This window comes from Pteronotus mesoamericanus, unplaced genomic scaffold (assembly GCF_021234165.1).
Source record: "Pteronotus mesoamericanus isolate MK-2021 breed Mesoamerican mustached bat unplaced genomic scaffold, CSHL_Meso_final contig_20, whole genome shotgun sequence".
Taxonomy (NCBI): Eukaryota; Metazoa; Chordata; class Mammalia; order Chiroptera; family Mormoopidae; genus Pteronotus; species Pteronotus mesoamericanus.
The window spans coordinates 13690266-13711956 of NW_026555085.1; the positions used below are offsets into that span (position 1 = coordinate 13690266).

At 42.6% G+C, this 21691-nt stretch overlaps 1 protein-coding gene across 1 annotated transcript in view; it reads left to right on the forward strand.

Moving 5' to 3' along the window:
• The first annotated feature begins 6707 nt into the window (after positions 1-6707).
• The window catches only part of SPATS1 (spermatogenesis associated serine rich 1), a 30837-nt gene continuing 15853 nt past the window's right edge, over positions 6708-21691 (forward strand). Inside the window, exons 1-3 of the mRNA XM_054569439.1 lie at positions 6708-6793; positions 7216-7383; positions 14891-15038. Coding sequence (XP_054425414.1) covers positions 7251-7383; positions 14891-15038 — 281 coding nt within the window. The 5' untranslated portion in view covers positions 6708-6793; positions 7216-7250. The remainder of the gene's footprint in view (positions 6794-7215; positions 7384-14890; positions 15039-21691) is intronic.

Here is a 21691-nt window from a genome sequence, read left to right on the forward strand (position 1 = left end):
TATCCCACATCATTCTTCTGCTGAGGGATTTGCAGTGACTTATTCCATATTGGGCCACACCCTATATCCAGCAAATTTCACAACTCCATCAAATCCAGCCTTCTCTCTTCTAAATCTATAGAGAACAGGCATTACACTCACATATGCTGGTATCCTTACTCTGTGTGTCTATTTTATATTTACATATGGTATATATATTTTAAAATCTTAGTCATTTATTTATGTTACTCTGATATCTAAGCCAAGGGGATTGTGCTTCTGAGGATGAGCATCACCTAGGCCTCACCTGGGCATTCTGACAGCCTATGATGGGTATGGTGACCTACTGGCTGGCGCCGAGATGGCAGATAGACCCTGTCACTGCTGAGAGTGCATGCTAAGAAGGCTCTGTTGCCATGGTGAGTGCCCAGGCTCTGAATCTAGGGAAACTGGGTTTAAACTCCAACTTTGCCAGTTACTAACTGGGCTAGTACTTCACCCCATTTGAGCCTGTCTTTCATCATTTGTGAATGGGGATGATTCTTATAACACTCTACTGTTGTAGGAGTAAATGAGATAATGAATATAAAGAGATTGGCATAGTATAGGTACCAACAGGGGAAAGGACCGAGCTGTTTGGAATGCTTGCCCCTAGCACAGCGCCTGGTACATAAGAGGGGCCTGGGAACTTTCCTGTCCTGAACCGATGGTTGAGAGCCTTTGGGGATTTGGGAGCTGTTGGTGTAAGCATGTTCTGAGGTAGCCAGTGCTCCCTCTCCACATCTTTGCCAGACCCCCTTTGCCTACCGCTGAAGATTTCCAAAGGCGATCTGGAGGCAGTAATCTACTCAGCACCCACTTTCCCAGCACCCTCTTTGTATGAGTCCCTGTGATGCCCGCCTGAAGGCTACAGTGTTGAACCTCTGGCCAAAATTTCCATCCCATGTCCTGGCTTACACTGCCCTCTGGTGTGTATTTATGGGACAAGCATGTTAAATGAGAGTTTGTGGTGACATTTTTTTTGACATTGAGGAAGAGGCTCCCCTATAGTGGCTGTTTGCAGTACTGTTCGGGAGAGAGGTAGTGTTTAAGACCCTTCTCCGTAATTTAGTTTGCAACTCCTAACATTTACCATATATGAAGCTTTTTTACCAATATTCCTGACCACTCAGCTATCAAATAAGAACATCCTTCTTGTCTCAAGTTTCTCTCTATGGCAGGTTATTTGTGTTTGGCCAAGACCCAAAAGGAACAGCGTAGTTTGATATCATTCCCCATCTGCTGTCTATTTTCCTTTATTCCCTGGATACCTAATTCTTGAAGCTGCCTCAGCTTGTCTCAAAGGTCTGGGGTTGCAGAAAGCATGGGAGCCAAGAGAGACCCAGAGCCAACCCTCCCTATCCCGTGCCTGCAACAGCCCGCCCGTCCACGTGCTTCCACCGCCCTGCCTCCTCTCCCTCCTCAGAGTCAATCCCTGGGTCGGTGAACACAAAGTGGGGGCCCAGGGGCCAGAGGGGGGCAATGACGCTAAAGTCAAGCACACCTTCTGCTGACCTTGCCATGGAACTTACTAGAAACGTACACTTACACTTTTTACCATTAGACTAAGTCATGAAATTGCCTACCATTTATTTTTTATTTTTTTATTTTTTAAATTTTTTAATTAATTAATTTTTTCTACTACATTTGTCTCTGCCTTCCCCCCACCACTTTCCCTTGCCCCCTCCCTCCCTTCCATCCTCCCTCAACTCTACCCCTTTTGTTTTGTCCATGAGTCCTTGCTATATGTTCCTTGACTTTCCCCCTTCCTTTCCTCCCCCCCCCCCTCCTTCCCTCTTGTCTCTGTTGGTTTCATTTCCTTTCAGTGTTGCTGGTCTTATTTTCCTTATATCTTTATATTGTTGGTTAGGTTCCGCTTATAGGTGAGATCATATGGTATTTGTCTTTCACCCCCTGGCTTATTTTGCTTAGCATAATGCTCTCTAGTTCCATCCATGCTGTCGCGAAGTTTAGTAGTTCTTTTATTCTTTCTGCTGCGTAGTATTCCATTGTGTAAATGTACCATAGTTTTTTGATCCAGTCATCTACTGATGGGGATTTAGGTTGCTTCCAACACTTGGCTATTGTAAATTTGCTGCTATGAACATTGGGGTGCATAGGTTCTTTTGAATTGGCGTTTTGGGATTCTTCAGGTATAGTCCCAGCAGGGGAATCACTGGATCAAAAGGCAGTTCCATTTTCAGCTTTTTGAGGAAATTTCACACTGCTTTCCACAATGGCTGCACCAGTCTGCATTCCCAGCAGCAGTGTACTAGTGTTCCCTTTTCTCCACAGCCTCGCCAGCACCTGTTGTTTGTTGACCTGTTTATGATGGCCATTCTGACCGGTGTGAGGTGGTACCTCATTGTGGTTTTGATCTGCATTTCTCTGATGGCTAGTGATGCCAAGCATCCTTTCAAATGGCTCTGAGCCCTCTGTATCTCTTCCTTGAAAAAGCATCTGCCCAGGTCCTTTGCCCATTTTTTGATTGGATCGTTTGTCTTCTTAGAGTGGAGTCGAGTGGGTTCTTTATATATCTTGGAGATCAAACCTCTATCTGATGTATCATTAGCAAATATATTTTTCCTATAGAGTTGGCTCCCTTTTCATTTTGCTGATGTTTTCTTTAGCTGTGCAGAAGCTTCTTATTTTGATGAGGTCCCACTTGTTTATTCTTTCCTTTATGTCCCTTGCTTTAGGAGACATATCAGTGAAAAAATTGCCGCGTGGGATATCTGAGAGTTTCCTGCCAATATTCTCTAGGACTTTTATGGTGTTGCAACTTATATTTAAGTCTTTTATCCATCTTGAGTTTATTTTTGTGTATGGTGTCAGCTGATGATCCAATTTCAATTTTTTGCATGTAGCCGTCCAGCTCTCCCAACACTATTTGTTGAAGAGGCTATTATTGTTCCATTTTATGCTTCTGCCCCCTTTGTCAAATATTAGATGCCCACATAGATCTGGGCTTATTTCTGGGCTTTCTATTCTGTTCCACTGGTCTATGGATCTGTTCTTGTGCCAGTGCCAGATTGTTTTGAGTATAGTGGCTTTGTAGTATAGTTTGATGTCCGGTATTGTGATCCCTCCTACTTTATTTTTCTTTCTCAAAATTACGCAACCATTCTGACTTAAACAGCAGTTTACTGACAAACAACAGAAACTGACAAAAAACAGCAGTTTCATTATGGTTCAATGTAATAGGTAGTCACATACACCCTGTGTATGCCAGTGGTGGCCCTGGAGTCCAAAGTGCCTGGACTCATTCAGACCTAGGCTCATGGCACATCAGGATCCTAGACTGTTGGGCTCCAGGGCCCTGGAAAATGTCTAGTTGACTTCGGTGGCCTGGGACCAGCCTTACTCTCCACATCAAGCCCCTCTGTTCCTGTGTAGGTTCCATGGTGGCCTCCAGGCCAGGCTTGGTTGGGGCATGCAACCAAGGGAGGAGCCTCCAGCGCCACAGCCACGTGGCAGAGGAGCCCCGGAGAATTCCTTCCAGTCAGGGGGTGCTAGCCCTCCCAGCAGGGCCTGCAGGGTTTCGGGAGGGAAGGAAGCCTCGGGTTTCTGGACACACCCAGCACCCTCAGTCCTCACCTTTTCTGCCCCATCCTGATGGCCTGGCTGGTACTGGTTCCCCGCGGACTGAGTGCCACCTCTTCAGGCCTTCTGGACCTCTCAGATGGCTCCTGTGCCCTGCCAAACCTCTGGACCCACTGCTGGAGCAGGCACAGTGCAATAGGCATCTAAAATATGCCCAAGGGATGAAGGCAAAGTGGCCCTGGAGGTTTTAAAGCTGCAGAGTCATGGGAGGTTTATGGGCAACAGTTCACAGGACTTAACTGAGAATTTTTGTTACCAAGGAAGCCAGGGCTCTGGCACCTAACACCCTGACATATGATCCAAAAATTAGTGTTAAAGGAAGCAGGTTTTTATTAACAGGATTCCAACATTGGCAGGGGCCGAGGGCACTCCTGCTCAGAGCCCTCCTTTGCCATGAGACCCAGACCCTCCCTTGCTCCCCAAAAGGCTACAAGCCAAAACCATGTTCCCCATGAGTTCCCCATATCCTTATCTGTCCATCAGCTGGTCACGGAAACAGATCCCCATCCTCTCTAGAATGTGAACTTGTGGGTTTAAGAGTTGCCATCCACTCGCAGCCACTTGCTCCTTCAGAATCTGGGTTGTGCTCTTCTCAGCCTCCATGTAATTGTTCAGGAAAACATGTGCCATGTTACACTGGATCATGGTGGCATCCAGGGAGGCACACGTCCCAAGAGAGTGGCTTCTCGTACATCCCTCAGAGAAGCAGAAGTATATCCTCTCTCACTCCAGATCACATGGCTTCTCCCCCTCTTACTCCAGAATGTGTGGCTTTTCTCTTTTTCAGTCCACCCTCATTTTAAATGCCAGGCCCAGAACTTCCTGTGTAATTTTGTATCTGGCCCCTCCTATAATGTGTTAGTGTCTGCCATTTTTGCTATTTCCCCCATATCTTTTACCTTCTTTCAGCTGCCATCTTTAGTCAGGGAAAGAGTTCCCAATGATGCATGGACATCTGGGTGGGCATCCACCCCCTGCCTCTCATGAAGGCACAACATAAGCAACCCCACCTTCTCCCCTGGCTCTGTCGCGAGTCCCTGAGCATTTTCACCATTCTGTACACAATTCACCCTAAGCAGCAGCCCCCTTCCCTTCAGGAAGGAAAGGCCATTAACTTGCAATTGTTATGTGATGTATCTCAAATGCTGCGCCATCTACTCTTCCCTTCCCCTAATCAAGGATTGTGGGGGTTTTCTCCTATTTTTCAGGGGGCCCTTGTGGTGTACCCCATTGCATTTGACTCTGGGATTCACCCGCCTGCCCTGAAATCCTTGGACTAACAGGTGGGTCTTGATGCCTTGGAACTTGGTGGTGCCATTTAAAGACCTGGTTTCTTCCCTCTCAGGAAGATCCTAACAGGAGAGGAAGGATCTCAGTTCAGGCCATTGTAGCCTCCACCCACCCATCCATCCATTTATTCTTTCATTACACAAATGGCTATTGAGTACTTATATGTGCCAGACACTCTGCTAAGTACTTGATGTATAGCAGTGAAAAATACAGGCAAAAATCTCCACCCTCCTGGCATTCCAGCATCTTGGGTCATGACATTAATAATGATGCTGTTGCCTGGCTAATATTTCTATTACAAAACTTACCATTTTTACCATGGGATTTGTTACCATTGTTACCAATCAAACAGGCAAAATGTGTTTTTCTCACCCTTTAATAAGAGGACATGCCCTGGATATAATGTTAAATAAAAAATCATGAGAGAAAATTGTATATGTAGTCTAGTTCCAATTATGTTAATATATGTGCATAGAGAAAGGACAGGTGGGAAATAGCCCCTAAATATTAGTGGTGGTATGGCAGACTGCTTCCTAAAATGGTCACAAGAAGGTCCCTCAAACCCTAGGCTCTTCATACAGTACGACCTTGATCTCCCGTTGAGAGGTGTGGTCAAGTTTTCCTCTCCCTGCATCCATGACAATACAGCTTCTGCCTGGTGCTCCTAGGATGCTCCTATCTGGAAAGCCAGACGCCGAGAGGAAGCACATGGAAAAGCCATCTGCAGGTGATTTTGCCAAAGCCCCAGCTGAGGTCCCAGCTGATGGCCAACACAGGTCATTGGACATGAATGAAGAGACTCGTGCCGCCTTCCGACTGCAACCATGTCAGAGACCCCGAACATGAACAGCCTAGCTCAGCCTAGCCAACCCCTAGAATCGTGAGATAATAAGGAGAGTTGTTGTCTAAAGCCACAGGGTTTGGGGGCGATTTTTCATAAGCAATAGATATCCAGGAGAAGTGGCTGATCTGGATTGCAGGACTATGGGTATTAACACTACTTTTCTATGCTTTCCAAGATTTCTATAATGAACGCTATTTTTATAATCTGCAAAAAATGTTATTAAAAATAAAAACATAGTCTACATTTTTTCACTTCACCTAGGGAAAAGTAAGATCTGAATTTGAATTGAGTGACTTAAACGAGACTTGGACAAAAGCTTTCCATGCAAGACTGATTAGATGCTGGAAAGGGTTAGTAAGATAAATGGAAGTTGGTATGATAGAAAGAGTGATAGATTTGGAGTGAGGAAACTTGGAAATAATCTCAGTTTTCTGGGTGACCTTGAGCAAGGCCTTGCTCAAATTCAGCTTTCTATTTTGAAAAATGCAGCTGGCTGCCTAAGGAAGAGAGAACATCCAGGAGGGCGCCTGGCCCAGAAAAGGCGCTCCACACGTGGCAGGGGATCCTGTCTAATCAATGCAAATTATAAGCGGGCATCTGCAAGTTTCGTGGAGGGCTCTTTCTTCACTGCCACCAGAGACTACAATTCCAGTAATGAAATTGCCCGAAGAGCCACAAGTGTTTAAAACAAAACAAAACAAAACAAAACAAAACAAAAAACAAAAAAAAAACCCAGGAAAACGCTGAACAACCTCTCCAGTCGTACTTGCCCACGACGCCCCATCATGGCTGGAGCCTCTAGTTCTGCCTTTCTCAGAAGACTCCACCACAAATGGGAGGACGTTTGAGCCTGGAGGTACAGAGGGTGGAGGACCTGGAAGCCCCGCCTAGTGCAAACCGGCGCTGCGGCGTGTTGCTGGGTCGGTGTCCTGGCAACGCTGAAACGCGCCTCCTCGAGAGGAGCTGGCAGGACCGCGTCCCTCTCGCCTTTGGCTCTCGGTTCCATCCCCAGACCTGAGGCAGTTGGGCTGCCAGTTGGTGGGTTGATATCACCGTATATCTTCCCTGGAGTCTTCCCAGCGTAGAGCTGGGCCATCCCTGGGGGAGGGAGGGGAAGACCCACAGGTGGAAAAGGGGAGGCGCACCGGAGCAGTGAGCCTTGTCTGGTGCTGGGAGAGAACTCATCAGAGCTCTGAGGGCATCCAAACCGGGAAACACCGGGTGGAGGGAGCCAGGGAAACTGATTAAGAGGCCAGCCCTGCCCTCTTGACTTTCAATGTCTTGTGGAGTTTTTCTTTTTCTCTCCTATTGTTTTTATTTTTTAATTTATAAAGCATGTTTATTCTGTTACAATTGTCTCAATTTCCCCCCCTTTACTCCCCTCTACCCATCCCACCCCCACCCGAGTTTGTTTGTTTTGATTGCTACCTTTCTTACAAAGGTCTTTTCTTTGTCTCCAGGTTACTTTTAATATTTAAAGGCAACCTGTGCTTAGATGAATCTATACACAAGAAACGGTCCACGGGGCTGTCATCTCGCTTCTGTGTCCAGAGCGACCTGCAACGAAGACCTGGAGAAGGTTCAAGAGAAAGTAGACTCTGGCATGCCCGTGGTGGAGAAGACACACAGTTAAGTTTAAGAAATCAGGGGGGCTGGCTGTGGATTTGATCGTCATATCCAAGTATACTAAAGCCAGGAGACACCATTTCAAGTTTAAAAGGAGACTAGTTTGGAGACATATTAAAACAAAACAAAACAAAACAAAACTACTTGTCTTATTAACCCAAGATCTAATAAGGCAGAGAACAGCTTCAAAGCAGAGAGTCTCATAAATGACCTTCCTGGACCTCATAACATCCACTCCCGCCCCCAGGTATATACAAATGAGTAAAGGGAGCCAGAAGTTTGAGCTGCCCGATGCTTTAGTCAATAAATGGTGAAACTGGGATTTCACAGGAGTCTTCTGGTCTCCAAAGTCCAGGCTCTTCCATTTCTTTCTTTGCTCATTTATTAGTAGGTTTGTGGCACTATTTATTGGATGGGACGGGTTAGGTAGAAATTTTGATCACTTTAAGGAAAGGTGTAACTTAAATAATGGATGGTAGTTCTGTAATTGGTTCTTAAGGCTGTGGAGGATGTTTGGGGGGAATATTTGCCTTGAGAGAACAGTGTCAAGGAGCAGAACAGCCACAGTTTCTCAGAAAACCTCAGAGTGAGTATATGCCCAGGTTGACATTTACCTCTTATAGGTGAGTGGCCTGTATGCTGCAAAAAGGGATTATAAAATCTTCTGTCTCTTCTTCATCAGATCTTAACTTGGTCCATGGTCTTCTGTATCCAGGTCTGCAAACTCCTCTTTCTTCTTTACAAGTGCAGGGAAAGGAGGGAGCTATGACTCACAACACCCACTTACAAGAGGGGCTTTTGGAACACCAGGAGGCAGAATTGTTAATTGCCCACCATACCTAGGTCAGCAAGGACAAAAAGGTTCTGGAATTCTAACTTTAAGCTCCCAACTTCTCTACAGGTGAATCTGGGTTAAGGAGGGAGCTGTTGTTTTAAGGGTGGGGTAGAGAGGCTCCATATTTCTGAGTTAGGAGCACCAGCCCCTGAGATCCCCAAACCACATTAACCAAAGATTAGTGGCTGTCTTTTCTGCTCTGTAGGTGTATCACTAGGGAGACTGCACCTGAGCTCATGGGGTTCAGGGAAGAACAGCCACATAAACCATTTGAAGATGAATGCACAACTGTGGGTATATAAACATTTTTCCAGCAGAGAAGGCCCATTGCTGACATTACTTATCCGGGGAGCTTGTGGTCCAAAAAAGAGTTAAAAATCATTGTCTTAAATCCTTAGGTTATTCGTTGAGCAGATCGACGGCAGGGGTTGAGGGGCGGCTCTGTAATCTTGAACGTGTTACTTGATATTTTGGGTTCTCAATTTCTTTATGGGTAGAATCATTTCTATTTCACCTGTAATTATGACCTCCTTTTTCTTCCTAATACTGTATACTTGTGTTCAGAATTTTTCTTGAACTTTGTTTATCTATTAGTTAAAGAGTATCCACATTAAACAAACTTGGCTTGATGTATTATTTTCCTTCTTCCAGACAGTGCTATTGTGTAAACAAGCTCAGATGACAGGTGTGAGAAAGAGCCTTGGTCATGTAAGATGTTATTCCTACCTAAAGAGATGAAAGTAATGATCCTGGATTCCACGGATGGTACCAAAGAAACAGAATTTTCTGCAAACTCTTTTTCCCCTGGATTTCTTTCTAGTCACCAGAACCTTCATTTGGTCCTTCTGGTTGTATCATCTTTCCTTATCTCATAGTGTTTCAGCGACTTGTTAGAACTTCCTACCTTATGGTTTATTGAACATTTTTGCATTGGAGTAACAGTTATCACGATAAATGGCGACCCTTTCAAGATGATGTACCTTAGCTTATTGGTTCCTCACCACAACCCAGAGAGCTAGACAGAGAGGTGGGGCAGGCTTTGGGAGCTGGGCGCGCAGTGGTAATTGACCTGCATAAAGTTACTTGTTGTCACTCGACACATGGGAGCATCAGTATCAGAGTGGAAGGGCCCAGACTCTCCTACCTGAGCAGGTGGGGGGAGGCAGCTTGAGGCGATGTTTAAGTGTCTCCAGGTATTTCTAGAAAGATCTCGTAGCCGGCTGGATCTGGAGAATATGCTGTTTGCCAGTTTAGCAGAGACTGCTTTTTGTCCTTGCCTGTCAGGGAGATCTTCCCTGTTACAGCAGCCACAGGCCACTTTCTAGAGTGTTGCCAACACAAAACTTCTTAAGCAAACAAGGACATAGACTAAATCTGTAGGTGTGATTTCACTGCTCACAGTTTTGTAATATTTCAAACTTTGCCCCTAAAATGAAAAAAACAAAACAAAACAAACAAAACAAAACAAAAAAAACTTGTGAAGGGGTCCCTCTGATACCCATCTGTAGTAGTCAATTCTTGCTTTGATCAACTTTGAAGTCTCTAATGGGAAATATACAATTAAAATGTTTGCATGCTATGAAAAGACAACAACTGTTAAAACCTATGTGCAAAAATTATCATAAATCAATGCTCTGATATATAACTCAGAACTTATATATGAGAATAACCTAGATGACATCTCTGCCCTTGAGTTTTCTTCTCTACATATGTAGGTCCTTTCTGTGTTCTTATATATAAAACTTGGACTGTTTACATAGATATGTGTCTAGAATTAGAACCATTGGATCAAAAGTATACTTCTCATAGACTTTGGAGGACACATACGGCCAAATTGCTCTTTAGTAAGATGGAGACATTTATACCAGCAATGTGCAAGAATGCCATTCCTCCAAGCTGGACCAACTTAAGAGTTTTGCAAACTGATAGCAAATAATAGTATCTCATTTTAAACTCAGCCCTTTGATGATTAAGAAAGATGAACTTCCCCCCAAATGTATATTGGCTATTTGTATGTATGTGTGTGCATTTTATTTAATGAATTACCTAGTCATGTCTTTTGCCCAATTTTTTTCTCTTTGGGTATTTATTTTCACCTTATAAATTTATAAAAACTCATAATTTATCATGACTATTAACTCTTTCTTGTTGTATATTTTACAGATTCCCCTCTAGCTTATAATTTGCTATGCAAGTTTTATTTATTTATTTTTAGAGAAAGGGGAAGGGAGGGAGAAAGAGAAGGAGAGAAATATCAATGTGTGGTTGCCTCTTGTATGCCCACTACTTGGGATGTGGCCTGCAACCCAGGCATGTGCCCCATCTGGGAATCAGAGTTGCAACCCTTTGGTTCGCATGCCAGCACTCAATCCACTGCGCCACACCAGCCAGGGCTTGCTATGGAAGTTTCAAATGTATGAGGTCTGTCCAGAGAAAGGCCAGCCATTGTTGATATAATGACAATGCTTTGTGGGACATTGATGTAACCTGACAGCCAAGGAGAGTGGACTGGAATGTGCATGTGTAAACAATGATGACTGCACTGTATTAGTCAGTGGGGGCGGTAGATGCCATTGAGTGAGCATGTGTACTGTGCGGCCTCACATTCAAAATGACTGAGTGAGTAGAGCAACAGATCTGCATCAGATTTTGTGTTAAGCTTGAATATTCCTCCATGGAAACTATTCAGATGACTCAGGAGGCCACAGCTATGGGCAACTGGAGATTGGCAACTTCATCAGGACAACACATACACTCACGCATTGTATCTTGTGCAGAGATTTTTGGCGAAACATCAAATCACCCAGGTAACTCAGCCCCCTTCCAGCCCAGATTGGGTACCCTGTGACTTCTGGCTTTTTCCAAAACTAAAATCACCCTTGAAAGGGAAGAGATTTCAGACCATTGATGAGATTCAGGAATATATGACAGAGCAGCTGATGGCGATTGGGTGAACTGTGTGAGGTCCCAAGATGCCTGTTTTGAAGGGGACTGAGACGTCACTGTCCTATGTACAATGTTTCATGTACTTTCTTCAATAAATGTTTCTATTTTTTCATATTACATGGCTGGATACCTTCTGGACAGACCTTGTATTGAGACATTAAACTACATTTTATAAGTTATACTCCATAGCTCTGTAATCTTGAACATGTTACTTGATATTTTGGGCTCTCAATTTCTTTATGGGTAAAATCATTTCTATTTCATCTGTAATTATGACCTCCTTTTTCTTCCTAATACTGTATACTTGTGTTCAGAATTTTTCTTGAACTTTGTTTATCTACATTATTAGTTTTTCTTCCATGAAAAAACAGATAATCTTCATTTCATTAATTTCTGCCTTTATGATATACTTCCTTATCATTTTGGAGGATTTATTCTTTTTTCCCCTCACTTCTTGAATTGAAAGCTTAACTAATTAATTCTTGAATTTTTTTTTACACTTTAACCCATTGATTCTAAGATAAACATTTTTCACAGTCTACGACTATGAATTTGGATTGGTCCAACCAGTGCTGAGGGCCCAGAGGCAGGCGTGAAGTAGTTGTCGTAAACTTTGCTGTATGAGACTGAACAATGCAGAAAGTGTCTGTGGTTTGGAAGAAAATTCCAGAGGCAGTAGAGGAGCACTTATTTAGAAATGCTACATCATCCATGTTGTTGTTGCACTGAGGCCAATTGAGGTGGAGAATGTGCACATCAGTGATTTAGCTGGAAAGTGAGTTAGTAATCAGATTTTCAAATGTGAATATGGTTTGAGAATGCCTTAACCAATTTATTTTGCTTATATTTTTCTTCTTTAAATATGCACACGAGTGCAATATGTGATTAAAATCTCTAAGTAAGTCTAAAAGCCTGCTTCAATAAGTATAGAATAAAAATTCTAAGTGATAAAATATTGTGCCATAGTTAATTTTTCAAATTTTTTATCATCGCCAGAGGATGTATTATTTTCATTGCCTTATAGAGAGAGACAGGAAGGGAGAAGGGAAGGAAGCAAGAGATACATCCATGTGAGAGATAGACATCAATTGGTTGCTTCCTGTAGGTGCCCCAACCGGGGATCATATGTGCCTGGACAGGGCATCAACCCACAACCCTGGACAGGGGATCAAACCTGCAACTAGGCATGAGCCCTGACCAAGAATAGAACCTGCAACCTTTAGTTATAGGATGATGTTCCAACCAAATGATCCACACTGGCCAGGGAGCATTGTGCCACAGTTTAATTGGCAGCCTTTGTTTTTTTTAAGGTGCATAAAATAATAATGTTATTACAATGGATAGTGTCTTATATTCAGTGAAAAACAGCATATACATTTAAGGCTCAAGTTTCTAATTACTGCTTTAGTTGAACTCCACAAGTTTTGATATATAATATTAAATATCATTGATCATTATGTACTTCATGTTTTCCATTATGATTGCTTTTTTAATATGAAATATTTACACGTGTGGTCTGTTTCCATGCTCATGGATGCTTAGGTTGTCTTTTTATTATTGATTTCTAATTGTATTGCATTGTGGTCAGAGAGTGTGGAATGTGTTGTATTTGTTGACACTACTTTTGTGGCTCATTACGGGGGGTGTTGGCTGCCAGGGACCTGTGTTCTCCTCTTCACAACTCTGCTCCTTTCTCACCCCTCCACAGGGCTCCACTCCATCCCAACTACTTACAGCTCAGGAAAGCAGCTGACCTTCACTGTACCTGGGGCTGCTCTGGGACTTGTGGCATGTTCCAGAACAGTTCTTCCCACACTTGGCTGACCCTAGGAATCAGTCACCCGAGTTGCTTTTTAAACACACTGGTTCCTAGGTTTTCCCTGGTAGGTCTAGGTCAGAGCCCTGAAATCTGCGTGTTATTGAACAAGTGGCCCAAGGTGGTTCTCCTGACCAGGCAAATGCAGGGAATACTATGCAGCTGGGAATCAGGAGGTAGGATGGGATTGAATGTGGAGCTCTGATGGAGCTAGACTTGCAGAGGAGGAAAATCACTGCCAAGTGTGAGCCCAAGAGCTATTGGGGGAGGGGCACTTGTTCAAAATGTGGGTTCCCAGGCCTCACTTAGATAGATTCTAATTCAGAGGCTCTGTGATGGAGTTTGGGAATCTGTATTTTTTCATTCTAATGTAGACAGTCTTAGAATCAGAATAGTGTAAGGGGAGGAAGTAGCTCAGCTGACCTTCAAATGTTGTAGACTTACAGGCAATCCTCTTAAGAGTAAAGGGTTTGGTCCTGGCCAGTGTGGCTCAGTTGGATGAAGTGTCATCCTGTAACTGAAAGGTTGGATGTTCTGTTCCTGGTCAGGGCATGTACTTAGGTTGCAAATTCGATCCCCCGGTCCAGGCACATACAATCCCCAGTCCGGGCAGGTACTGGAGGTGACCAATGGATCCTTCTCTCTTGCATCTGTGTTTCTCTCTCTTCTTTCCTCTCTCTCTAAAAGCAATGAAAAAAAAATGTCCTCAGGTGAGGAAAACAAAAAAAAAGCAAAGTGTTTGGTGATAGGGTTGGGACTTGGCAAGAGTGTGGAAGGTATGATCCACTTGCTATATGAATTTGAGAGGGAGCCAGTCACCAATCAGAAATGAATAGAAAAATTGTCTGAGTACCAGTCCCACTGACAGATGATGGGAATTTGCAGATGGCCCCTATTGCATACCCTATTCACATGCAGCATGACACTCTAGAGGTGGGATAGCAAGCATCCAACCTAAAAAAAATGCACTCAAGAGTCAGTGAAGTCTGAATCTTAATTCTTGTAATTTTCTTATAACCAGAAGTTACATTGTGTCTACTGAACTTCTTTGCTCTATGAAGTTATGCATAAAGAAATGCAGTATCCATTTACCTGACATTTAAAAAAAGTGAATGGACAAGGCACACACCTATATACAATGATGGCAGAACAGATTGTCTTTCATGAAGCAGTAAGTGTATAGCAAAGTGAAGACAATAGGTACACTTCTCTGTCAGTCATAGGACTCCCTTACTTGTAATTGTGGTGACTAGGGAGTTATAATTTTTTTAATTTGTTGAACATCTGTTTTGTGCCAGGCCCTGTTCTGAGTGCTACTAAAATCACTAAGGCACAGTCTGGTGGGGAAGTTGTGTATGGAAATTAATGATGACACTACAATGTGAGGGGAACCCATGGAAGTTTCTGAAGACAGTTCTTTGGGTTTTGATCAGCAGCTACATTCATTAGTCTTTCTATGAACAAAACTTTTGAAAAATTGTATTGAGATACTCGGTAAACATACAGTGATACATAGCTCAAGTCAGCTCTTAATTCTTTCACTTAGTTTGGAGTATACTAACTATGTGGAGGCACAAGCAGTCTTGCATAGTGGTTAGGATTTTAGATTGTGGTGTCATAAGAACTGTGATCAAATATGGGCCAAGATATTTATTTTCTATGTGATTTAAGCAAGTTACTTAACCTTCTGAGCCACAGTTTCCTCATCTGTAAAAGGGAAGGATACATAATACCTACATCTGTGGGTAGTTATGAGAATTAAATGGGAAAATGTATGTAAGATGTCAACACAATCCCCAGTATACAGCAAATGCTCAAAAAAGTTAATTTAAAAAAATATAGTCTAGGGAACAAGATAGACTGGGAAGTATTTTCATTAACATAATCAAATTGTGATATCTTTGTGTTGCAGGTACTAAACACAACGGTTTTTTGGAATCTAAGGGATGCTTTGCCAATACAACATCCTCTGGCCAAAGGGTCAGCCCTTCATACCCTGCTGTAACAGGTGGAAATGCCAGTAAGCCTCCAGGCCCCTGCAGAGGGTCTGCTCACCCAGAGTAAGTAAGGGTCCAGAGAAGAACCATAAACAGTGGGGCAAATTCTGACCAGGGAGCCAAAAATCTCATAGGTAACTTGACATCTTTGCTAAGAACATGGATTCTGCTGCCAGACTGGGTTTAAAGCCCAGCTCTACCACTTAGCATCTGTGTGAACTTGGGCAAAGTTTAGATGTTCAATAAATGAAAAGAATTATAACTCCCCGGTCACCACAATTACAAGTAAGGGAGTCTTATGAGTAATAGAGAAGTGTACCCATTGTCTTCACTTTGCTACGCAATTACTGCTTCGTGAAAGACAATCTGTTCTGTCAGATTAGATGACTCCCTGGCATAGAATATGTGCTGTGCAAGTGCTATTATGAAGTTCAAAAGCAGTTGAAAATAAACTAAACAATGTATTTTTAGGAATACCTACCTACCTACATACATACATAGGTGGTAAATCTTAAAGAAAAGAAATGCTTACTATGAGGGTCGAAGTCAGGACAGTGGTTACCTTTCTGGAAAAGTTTTCTGGGGAGAGGGAGGGAAGGGCTGGCCTTGTTTTGTTTGTTTCTTGTTCTGGATGCTGACTTTATGCTATATTTATATTATATGTTTTGCATACCATTCTGTTTATATTTCTGTTACAGTAAAATTAAAACAATTTTTTAAATTTTATTTATTTATTTTTAGAGAGAGGGGATGGGAGGGAAAAAGAGAGGGAGAGAAACATCAATGTGTGGTTGCCTCTTGAGTGCCCTGTACTGGGGGTCTGGCCCGTAACCCAGGCATGTGCCCTGCACTGGGAATCAAACTAGCAACCCTTTGGTTTGCAGGCCGGTACTCAATCCACTGAGCCACACCAGCCAGGGCTCTTTTACAGTAAAATTTTTGAAAACATTATTCTAACAAATTTTGTTATAATGAAAGTAATTTCAATTCATTGTAAAAAATTTGAAAATATAAAAGCAGTATTAAAAAATCACAATAACTCCACCTCTTAGAGAATCAATGTTAACATTTCAATGTTTTTAATATGCATAAAAAGACTTATTTCTTATGCATATAAATATATATTTATTTGAAACAAGATTATATTATACTACTCTTTTTATTTTTTGTGATATTAATTTTTAAAATTATATTTTATTGATTATGCTTTTACAGTTGTCCCAATTTTTCCCCCTTTGTCCCCCTTCCACCCAGCAGCCCCCCTCCCTCAGAAAATCCCCACACCTTGGTTTATGCCCATGGGTCATGCATATAAGCTCTTCGGCTACTCCATTTCCCATACTGTACTTTACATCCCCATGGCTATTCTGTAACTACTAATTTGTACTTCTTAATCCCCTCACCTCTTCACCCATTCCTCCACACTCCCCTGCCATCTGGCAGCCATGAAAATTTTCTCCATAACCATGATTCTGTTTCTGTTCTTCTTGTTTGCTTAGTTCATTTTTAGATTGAATTGTTGATTAATATGTATTTATTGCCATTTTATTGTTCATAGTTTTGATCTTCTTTTTCTTAAATAAGTCCCTTTAACATTTCATATAATAATGGTTTGGTGATGATGAACTCCTTTAGTTTTTTCTTGTCTTGAAAGCTCTTTATCTGCCCTTTGATTCTAAATGGTAGCTTTGCTGAGTAGAGCAATCTTGGCTGTGGGTACCCATTTTTCATGACTTTGAATACTTTTTTAAAAAAGAGATTTAAAAAAAATTATTTGTCTTTAGAAAGGGGAAGAGAAGGGGAAAGAGAGGGAGAGAACATCAGTGTGTGGTTGCATCTTGTGTGCCCCCTGCTGGGGACCTGGCCTGCAACCTAGGCATGTGCCCTACACTGGGAATCGAATCTGCGACCCTTTGGTTAGACCCTCAATTCACTGAGCCACACCAGCTAAGGATCATGACTTTGAATACTTCTTGCCAGTCCCTTCTAGTCTGCAAAGTTCCTTTTGAGAAATCAACTGACAGTCTTATGGGAACTCCTTTGTAGGTAATTATCTGCTTTTCTCTTGCTACTTTTAAGAGTTTCTTTTTTGTCTTTAACCTTTGGCATTTTAATTATGATATGTCTTGGAGTGGGCCTCTTCGTATCCATCTTGTTTGGGATTTTCTGTGCTTCCTGGACTTGCATGTCTATTTCCTTCACCAAATTAGGGAAATTTTCTTTCCTTATTTTTTCAAATAGATTTCCAATTTCTTGCTTTTCTAATTCTGGCACCCCTATGATGCAATCTTGGAATGCTTGAAGTTGTCCCAGAGGCTCCTTACACAATACTCATTTTTTTGGATTTTTTTTCTTCTTGTTGTTCTGATTGGTTGTTTTTCAGTTCCTCATGTTCCAAATCATTGATTTGATTCTTGGCATCATCCACCCTATTGTTGTTTCCCTGTAAATTGTTCTTTATTTCAATTTGTGTATCCTTTGTTTCTGACTGGATCTTTTTTATACTGTTAAAGTCCTCACTAAATTTTTTGAGCACCTTAATAACCAGTGTTTTGAACTCTGCATCTGAAAGATTGCTTATTTCCCTTTTGTTTAGTTCTTTTTCTGGTGTTTTGGTCTGTTCTTTCATTTGGGCCATGTTTCTTTGTCTCCTCATTTTGACAGCCTCTCTCTGTGTGTTTCTATATATTAAGTAAGGCTGCTATGACTCCTTGTCTTGGTATCATGGCCTAACATAGTAGGTGTCCTGTAGTGTCCAGTAGCACAACCTCCCCTATCACCTAAGCTGGGTACTCAAGGTGCAACCTCCATATAAGCTGAGTACACCCTACTCTTAACTGCTCTTGGCAGATCAATGGTAGGGACTTACCCTGACCAGTCAGCTGCAAGGACTGGCTGTGACCATGGGCCACCAACCTTTGCCGCCTGTGGAGGATCAGCTGTGCAGGAACAGGGTGGTGGTGCTCTGATGTGGTTTGTAGCTATCCACTTGGTGCACAGGTTCTGGGGTTTCCTGGGTGGTGCAGGTCAAGGTCAGCCCCCATCTCCATTCTGCCTGCGGCCACCCTGCATGAGCTACAAAGCAATCTGAGATGGCTGCTACTTGTGCTGGGTTTGGAGGTTCCCAGGAGAAGTCAGCTGTGAACCTAGGCTGGCTGCTGCTAGTGCTGGGCATGGGGCCACTTAGCAAGAGGGATGGGGGCTTAGGGCTCACTGAGGCCAGCTGTTGCTTTTTGAAAGGATTTAGGAAGTTCTGAAGCATGTGCCAAGACCAGCTATTCATATGGGAAAGCCACTGTTAATAGCTTGGATGGTTCTGTAAGTTGGGTGCAAGACTCATGGGATCTCCAGGGCGGGGCACACAGTGTTCGCCAGGTTGATGGAGTCTCAGATAAGGCACCCAACTGCTGGCTCTGTGGCTCATTGGGGAGAGAGTTCAGAAAGGGAACAATGTCTTATGCCCCACCTTCTATCTGCCACTGGTGCATTTCAGGCTGCCAACCCCCATGCTGGAGCTCAGACAGAGTGAGTCTGAGTAAGTCCATGTGCAGGTTCTTTAAGAGGAACTGCTGGGGACTCCAGAAGTTTTTTCCATTGACTCAATCTCCACTGATTTTTAAACAGAAGTTATAGGGACTTACCTTAGTGGCACTGGAACTCCGCGCTGGGGAGCCTGGTATGGGCTTGGTCTTCTCATTCTCGAGATATCCCTCTTGAATTTTTACCTACCACACGTGGGCGTGGGACCAGCCCATCTCCATGTCTCTGGCTCTTCTACCAGTCTGGATTGATGTGGTTTCTTTAATTCCATAGTTGTCAAACTTCTATTCAACTCTATTTCTGATGATTCTGAGTAATGGTTGTTCTATAGCTTAGTTGTAATTTTGATGTGGTTGTGTGAGGAAGGGAGCTGTGTTTACCTTTGCCTCTATCTGGACCGAAAGATCTATACTATTTTTAAAACCCGCTCTTTCCCACTCTGCATTTACTCAGTCTTCCACAATCACCTGTTTTTCTGTCATGTCCTCTGCCCCTCAACTCTAAGCTCCTTGAGAACAAGGACTGTGTTTGGATCCCCAGTGTCTAGAATAGTGCCTACCACAAAATGTGCTCAGATAAATATTTGTTGAGTAAACAAAATAGTTGAATACTCTAAAGTTCTTATGGAAGTTTCCTTTATCTTTCCAATCTTTTTTATATAGTTTGTTCAGCAAAGCCTTTTCAAAAATATTTAGGAGAGATTTATTTCATCCCAATGTCAAAATTATCACATATTCTGAACTGGGGAGAGTCTGAATTACAGAGTTTTTTTGCTCTATCTGCACACTACTGAAGTTCAAATATATTAATATACAAATGTTTATTTAAAACTGGAGACCCAGACTTCTGGCCAAGATGGAGGCATAGACAGATACCCTTTGCCTCCTTGCACAGCGAAAAGAAGGACAACAACAAATTTTAAAACAAAAAACAACCAGAACTGCCAGGAAATTGGTCTGACAACCAAGGAGTTAAAGAAGAAACATTCATCCAGACTGGTAGGAGGGGGCGAAGACAGGCAGCGGGGGTGGGGAGGATGCACAGCAAGGCGGCAGCTGGTGGACCAGGAGGTCCCACATTTGTGTGCATATAAACTGAGAGGAACAACTGAGGAGTGAGGCAGACCATGCAATGCAGGGTTCCAGCATGGGAAAAGAAAGCCTCTAAACCTCTGGTTGTAAAAACCTGTGGGGGTTGTGGCAGCAGGAGAAACTCCCTGTCTCACAGGACTGTTTGTTGGAGAGACCCACAGGGTCCTAGAATGTAAACAAACCCACCCACCCAAGAATCAGCATGAGAAGGGCCCAATTTGCTTGTGGGCAGCAGAGGAAGTGACTGAAAGCTGGTGGAGAGCTGAGCAAGTGGCATTGTTCCCTCTGTGACACCTTCCTCACATACAGCATCACGACATAGCCCTAGTGAATACCCAAGGCTCTTCCCCTTACAGTGTAACAGATGCGCAGAGACAAAGAAATATGGCCCAAATTAAAGAACAGATCAAAGCTCCAGAAAGAATACAATGAAGCTATGAAGAGATTGCCAACCTATCAGATGCAGAGTTCAAAACACTGGTAATCTGGATGCTCACTGAATTAGTTGAGTATGATCACAAAATAGAGGGAAAAGTGAAGGCTATGCAAAAGTGAATCAAAGAAAAATACACAGGGAACCAACAGTACAGGGAAGGTAACCAGGACTCAAATCAACAATTGGGAGCAGAAGGAAGACATAAACATTCAACCAGAACAGAATGAAGAAACAAGAATTTAAAACAATGAGGAGAGGCTCAGGAGCCTCTGGCACAACTTTAAACATTCCAACATCCAAATCATAGGGGTGCCAGAAGGAGAAGAGGAAGAGCAAGAAATTGAAGACTTATTTGAAAAAATAATGAAGGAGAACTTCCCCAGTCTGGCCAAGGAAATAGACTTCCAGGAAGTCCAGGAAGCTTGGAGAGTCCCAAAGAAGTTGGACCCAAGGAAGCACACACCAAGGCACATCATCATTACATTACCCAAGATTACAGAGAAGGAGAGAATCTTAAAAGCAGCAAGAGAAAAGGGGACAGTTGACTACAAAGGAGTTCCCATAAGACTATCAGCGGATTTTTCAAAAGAAACCTTGCAGGCAAGAAGGGGCTGGAAAGGAGCATTCAAGGTCATGAAAGGAAAGGGCCTACATCCAAGATTACTCCCTCCAGCAAAGCTATCATAGGTATCATTTAGAAAGGAAGGGAAGATAAAGTGCTTCCTAGATAAGGTCAAGTTAAAGGAGTTCATCACCACCAAGCCCTTATTATACAAAATGTTAAAGGGACTTATCTAAGAAAAAGAAGAACAAAACTATGAACGGTAAAATGACAACAAACTCATAGCTATCAACAACTGAACCTAAAAACAACAACAACAACAACAACAACAACAAAGTAAGCAGATAACTAGAACAGGAATAGAATCACAGAAATAGAGATCACATGGAGGATATTCAGTGAAGAGAGCGAGAGGGGAGAATGGGGGAAAAGGCACAGGGACTAAGAAGCATAACTGGTAGGTACAAAATAGAGTGGGAGGTTAAGAATAGTATAGGAAATGGAGAAGCCAAAGAACTTACATGTATGACCCACAGACATGAACTAAGGGGGGGAATGCTGGTGGGAGGGGGTGCAAGATGGAGGGAAATAAAGGGAATAAAAATGGGACAACTGTGATAGCGTAATCAATAAAGTATACTTAAAAAACTGGAGATTCAGCTGTACAAGACTTGTGAGTTATTGAACAGGGATTCTTTGTGATTTTGGGACAACATAATCTAAAGTGAGACTGCAGATCAAGTTCTGAACCTGCCTACAAGTGTTTCATCCTTAACTTCTCTGAAGGTCCATTTCCTTTTCAAGTGAAAGTGATTCTATCGGCCCTGCCTACATCACAAGATTGTTAATAGGGAGCAAACACAGGCAATATGAAATTGTTTTAAAACTATTCAAATATAGGGGCGATGTAATCTTATGAAAAAAGAGCCTATGATTTGATAACAGATAACATACCTGAAACATTGGCCTAGGCCATCTAGCTTATGTAAAGCTGCTTAAACCAGAAGTGACTGATTTTTCTGCTCACACCCAAAGCACTTTGTTATAGGCTTTTTTAACTGCCAGGAAGTTCAGCACCAAACATAAT